This window comes from Echinops telfairi, unplaced genomic scaffold, assembly GCF_000313985.2.
Source record: "Echinops telfairi isolate 266 unplaced genomic scaffold, ASM31398v2 ScPeMD7_7417;HRSCAF=8455, whole genome shotgun sequence".
NCBI lineage: Eukaryota > Metazoa > Chordata > Mammalia > Afrosoricida > Tenrecidae > Echinops > Echinops telfairi.
In genome coordinates, this window is record NW_022111317.1 from 6,501,909 (window position 1) to 6,506,938 (window position 5,030).

The window sequence follows — 5,030 nt, forward strand, 5'->3', positions numbered from 1 at the left end:
CCCCTCCCGCGCCGCGCCCGTTGTGCCGCGCCCTCGCTGGCGGCGCCGCCCCCGCGGCCAGATACCTGCCGCCGGCCCCCCAATCCCGCGCGGCCCGGGGTGGCGGATCGCAGGGGTGTGGGCGCCGGCTCGCCTCGGGGTTCGGCCTCGGGTCTAGGACAGGAGTGGCGATGCCGCCCCGCCCGCTTGCCGGCTCCGGGCGTGACATCCTCCAGCCCACCTCTCCGCAACGCACTGGCGCCACGCTTGCTTCTCTCAGACCCATTACTGGACCGGTAGAGGTCCTGGGTTCTCCACCCAGGGGACAGACGCCTCTTTGGGCTCAGCACTCGGTCGCGTGCAGGGAACAGGCCCGCCACCCCCACCCATAAGGGAGCAGGCTCCCCGTGGGACCATAGGTGGGAGAATGCTCCTGAGGCCACCTGGGATTGGCCGCCCAGCATGAATGGCACAGGGCTCCCTCTCCTGCTCCCTGCTCCCACCCATGTCCAAGACCCTTCTCCCGGGCACCAGCCGACTTCGGTCCTCTAGCTGTGTGTTCCACATTTGGGCTTTCTGGTTGACCACTCCCTACTGGTAGGGAACGGAGCATGTCACCAGCTGCCCCCTTACCCATCTACAGAGGAAAATGACTGTTCCAGGGTGTGCTGAGTCTGAGGTAAGGATTTGCAGATGGTCCGAAACAGGCCCAGCACGCAGTAAAGTGCCTGACAAATAGTAGTGATTTCCATTCCCATCACATTCCCCCTTTCTGGCAGCCCCTTAGGCCTGGGGCCAGGAGTCCCTGGTGAAGGGTTGGCAGGCAGGCTTGGTGATAGGCCCAGGGAGCTGGCAGGTGGTGGTGGCCAGGTATGTGGCCACCCTCCGAGGGTCTCTTCGGGGACGGTTCCCAGTTAAGCTGGCAGGCTGTGGTGGGTAAAGGGCAGTGGGGGGTGGGGCACAGATGTCCCACCCACCCGACTGGTCATCCCCTTCCCAGGGCAACAGCCATACCTCTGCAGGCCTTGGGTTAACCCCTGGCACTGGAGGGCCAGGCTGGAAGTGGTGACAGGGAAACCCAGTCTCTACAATTCCCCACTAGGGACAGGAGACCTACTGACCCCAAGAAGGGACCCAGAGTGGGGCTACTGTTCCCTGAGCGAGGAGGGAGGTGACATTGGAAGCAGGTATGATGGAAAGAGGACTGTCCAACAGGGAGGGAACTGCAGCGTGAGGGTCCGTCTGGGCTGGGAGGGCTTCGAGAACAAGCCTGACTGGCCACCCTCTGCATTCAGCCAGCAAACTGTACTGCACCCCCACCCCACCCCCTCTTCATGGCAGTGAGTGAGCCTCACCTGGCCCCATGGCCAGCTTTACAGACCTGAATCTATCTAATAAGCCCTAGGTCGAGGCAGGACACTGACCCAAATGGGTGAAGCTAAGGAAGTCAACACAACAGAAATATGCCGGCGGGACAGACCAGGACACAGGGCACGGACACTGTTTATTGAGTGGCAGGTGCAGGAGAGGTAGCTGGCTCCGGTGTGGAAGCGGAGGTGGCAGGTCATGCCAGGGTGCTGTGGGCATCTGGCAGGCAGGGCCGTGTCCCCCACCCTAGGGGGGAGCGGCATAAGCTCACTAGCACAGGAGCAACCAAGGAGCCAGCTGGGGGAAGAGGCGCCACAGCTGAGCGATCCTGGGCAAGAAGTGGCACGTGAACTTGGCACAGGGGCCTGGGCTGAGGGGGCCTGGGGTCTGGGCATCCTGGGGCAGGGGGTGTGGTCACGTTTGTGGAGTAGAGTAGAGGCTGTGGTAGTGCCTGCCTGGCACCTGGGGGCAGAGCACAGGAGCAGTCCGTATCTGGCTGGTCTTGCAGCAGGCTGATTCCTGACCAATGGTGCCATATTGCCGGCTGGGGCTCAGGCTGCCCAACATTCTACAGGAAGAGAACCCAGGTCAGTGCTAGGGCAGTGCCTGGGGCTGTTCCCTGAGGGAGAGGGAAAGGGAGGGAGTTCTCTGCCCTAGACTTTTAGGGGTACCTCCTTCCTGGGGCTGAGTCAGGGGGACACAGTGGCCAGCATACCGACAGGAAAGCAGTGGCCTCCATGGGCTGAGAGGTAGCTCTGGATCCCCCAGGGCTCACCAGCCACCTACCTGGTACTCTCCTCCCAGCTGCAGCCCTGGTTGTCACGGTGCCCCGCCCGGTCGTAGAAGTAAGACCGGGAGCTGAAGACCTGTCTGTTAAGGATGCGGCTGGTGCTCTGGGGAAGAGACCACATGCCATGCTTTCTATGGACCCCCACCCTTCCTCCCCTCAGGGCAGTCCACCAGGGGTTCCCGGCAGTGTCCACCCGCCTCCTCGGGGGCCGCAGGTCCTCACCGGGTCCTGGGGAGGCCGGTGCACCCGGAAGTAGCCCACCAGCAGGGTGGTTGGCAGCAGCTCCCACACAAAAAGGATGAGGCCGAACACCAGGTAACCTTTGTTGCCCAAGTCGTTCACCAGGTCCGCCTGCAGGAGGGAAGGTCAGGCCAGGCCTCAGGGGTGCTCTTGGTGCCCCCAGGGCAGCAGGGGGAAGGAATGGGGGCCCAGGGCAGTGAAGGGCAGCGGCTGGGCCCATGGCTACATGGAGGCCAATGACTTGCTGGGTGCTCACCTGGTCAGAGACATCGTACCAGTCGTAATCAAAGGCATCCAACCGGCTCCGGGGGGCCAAGGCCAAGGCCGCCAGGTTGTAGCAGGCCCGGCTGGCATAGAGCAGGACCATGGTGCCACCCATTGCAGCTGCCTGGCAGACACTGGTCCCCTGGCACAGGCAACAACAGGAGATGCTCAGAATGAGACGCATGTACCCTGGAGACTGATGCCCATCGCAGCATGGCTACCCAGAGGCCCCGAAGCACGCCCTACCTTGGCTTCCAGGTAGATGCTAGTGTAGGGGGCCCGCCGGGCCAATAGGCAGAGGCAGGCAGCAAGAGAGAGGGCGCAGATGACGAAGAGGGAGTCGCTCACCAGGATGCGCACGAGGAGCAGGGCCCAGGGCTGTGCGCGGCGCTGGCGAGACAGCACCGCGCACAGTACATTCACCAGCAGGAAGAGCAGCGATGCGCCCACGAAAGCCCCTCGGATGGCCAGCCTGCAGCCCACAGCAGTGTTAGCCCCTGGGGGCTCGGTGCTCTCCCCGCCTCCCCACAGAGCCCCAGAGCCTAGCAGGAACCTGGATCTGCCAGCCTGAACCCTGTGCCTCCAGTTTTACATATTGGACAACTGAGGCCCAGAGAAGTCAGGAGGTGACTTCAGGGCCGTGACTCGGTTTGGCGAGCCACCCCTAGACTGGAAGTCAAGAAATCTGGGTCTGAGGCACAGGCTTGCCTCCAGCTAGCTATGTGACCTTGAGCCAGTTCCTCTGCCTGACCGGCCCGATTCCTCATCTCTCACATGGCGATCATAACCATCTCAAGGAAGCAAGGAAGACAAGAGGTGTCCGCAAAAGCTCTTGGTAGGTGGTAAGACGTTACACAAATGACAGGGGGACCACAGCCCCGGGTCAGCCAGGGGTGCGGGTGGGTCCTGTGGCACCCTCCATCCTGCGTGGCACCAGTCCCCTCTCCCCTCCTAGGCTGACGACTGTGCCTATTAGTGGTGCCATTTGGGGACACCATGCCTCCCTGTGGCGGCACCGTCTGCTCCAGGTGCACTAGCTTTCCTAAGTGGGGTGGCGTTTCGCTCTGTTGTGCAGGGGGTCGACTAGATGACAATTAAGACCAAGAACAAGCTCCTTCACAGATGGCTGTTGTCCATCCCTCCCTCCACCCCGACTGTCCTCACCTTGGTCCTATACGGTGGGAATGGATGGGCATGGGGCTGCTCCCTGCCTCTGGACTAGGGGCAGAGCCCACGGGGCCGTGGGGAGGGGGCAAAGGGGGACCTGGAGTACTTACAAGCCTCGACTCATCTGGGGCCTGCGCTTCGCCTTGGCCTTGAACACCACCTGGGAGCAGAGACACCCATCCCTGAGGTCCTTGCCGCTTGTCTGGCTCCCTCCCCCCCTATGCTGCCCACTGCCACGGTTACCTGGACAAAGTAGAGGTTCATCAGCGTCAGCGTGAAGAACTGCAGGCAGACAGGGCAGCAGTAGAGGAGCCAGAAGGGCAGGGGCCCCAGGCGGGTGGCTCGGGGGGTGTCTCGGAAGTAGAAGGAGAAGAGGGTGGTTCGCAGCGCGGCCCAGAGCAGACAGAGTGCCAGGAACACGGTCTGGTAGCTGAGCCGCTTGTGTCCATACAGGAGCACCAGCCAGAGCTGGGCATAGACAGTGAAGAAGAGCAGGACGTAGAGGGTGATGTAGGCCGCGGTCAGCCCCAGGGTCACGGCAGGCGGCAGCGCCGGCACCAGGCCAGCAGCAGGCACCAGGCCAGACAGGTTACTCTCCATGTGTCAGGAAGGGAGGCCTGGAGCCCAGAGGAGAGAGAGATGGAGGGGCTGGCCGGGGGCCAGGGAAATAAATACGGAGGGGAAAGGACTGCAGGTGCGGCCGTCGGCAGAGAGGTGGGGACCTCAGGGCGTTAACAAGTTGTGGCTGGCTGGGTCCCAGTCGTGGGGGTCGCAGGCCGTTCGGCCCCGGCCCCCTGTCTCAGGGGCGTGGGAGGACAGTCTCTCCTCGCCGCGGTAGACGGGCTTTCCTTCCTGGGCTGCCCCCAGAGCTAGGTGGGTGGGTGCGGAGGCTGAAGGGGAGGTGGGGGGGTCCCCGGGCCGGGCTCGCGGGAGGAGGGAGAGCGGGTCGAAGAAGTCAGTTGAGTTAGAACAGCAGCCCCTGCAAGGGGTCGCCCCAACGACCCGCTCTCCCCCTCCCCAGGCGTTGGGGAGCTCTTTCCCCTCCAAGAATCCGAATAGAGACGCCTTTGGCTTCCCTCCTCAGGATTCCCAATGCCCCCCACCTCCCCACCGCGTCCCCTCTCCGGCCGCGGGGGGCAGGTGGAGACCGCCGCAGGGGGAGCCGGCTCCGGTCGCCGGGACCCGGGGCTCCGGCTCCCCGGCTCCCGCTGCTCCGCCCCCT

General features: G+C 63.6%; 1 protein-coding gene across 1 annotated transcript; it reads right to left on the bottom strand.

Moving 5' to 3' along the window:
- Positions 1 to 1,640: 1,640 nt before the first annotated feature.
- Positions 1,641 to 4,991, bottom strand: GPR137 (G protein-coupled receptor 137). Its single transcript, XM_030887567.2, has 7 exons — positions 4,052 to 4,991; positions 3,919 to 3,968; positions 2,888 to 3,113; positions 2,634 to 2,783; positions 2,360 to 2,488; positions 2,134 to 2,240; positions 1,641 to 1,915 (listed from the first exon to the last, which is right to left on the bottom strand). Exons 1-7 carry the CDS (start codon positions 4,406 to 4,408, stop codon positions 1,762 to 1,764), a joined length of 1,173 nt encoding a protein of 390 aa, XP_030743427.1. The 5' UTR covers positions 4,409 to 4,991; the 3' UTR covers positions 1,641 to 1,761.
- Positions 4,992 to 5,030: the final 39 nt, after the last annotated feature.

Coding starts and splice junctions, on each gene's coding strand:
- GPR137 (XM_030887567.2), bottom strand. CDS start 4,408: ATGGAGAGTAACCTGTCTGGCCTGGTGCCTGCTGCTGGCCTGGTGCCG. Junction 2,784..2,887: donor GCATCTACCTGGAAGCCAAG/GTAGGGCGTGCT, acceptor TGCCTGTGCCAG/GGGACCAGTGTCTGCCAGGC. Junction 2,489..2,633: donor GGTACGATGTCTCTGACCAG/GTGAGCACCCAG, acceptor TCCCTCCTGCAG/GCGGACCTGGTGAACGACTT.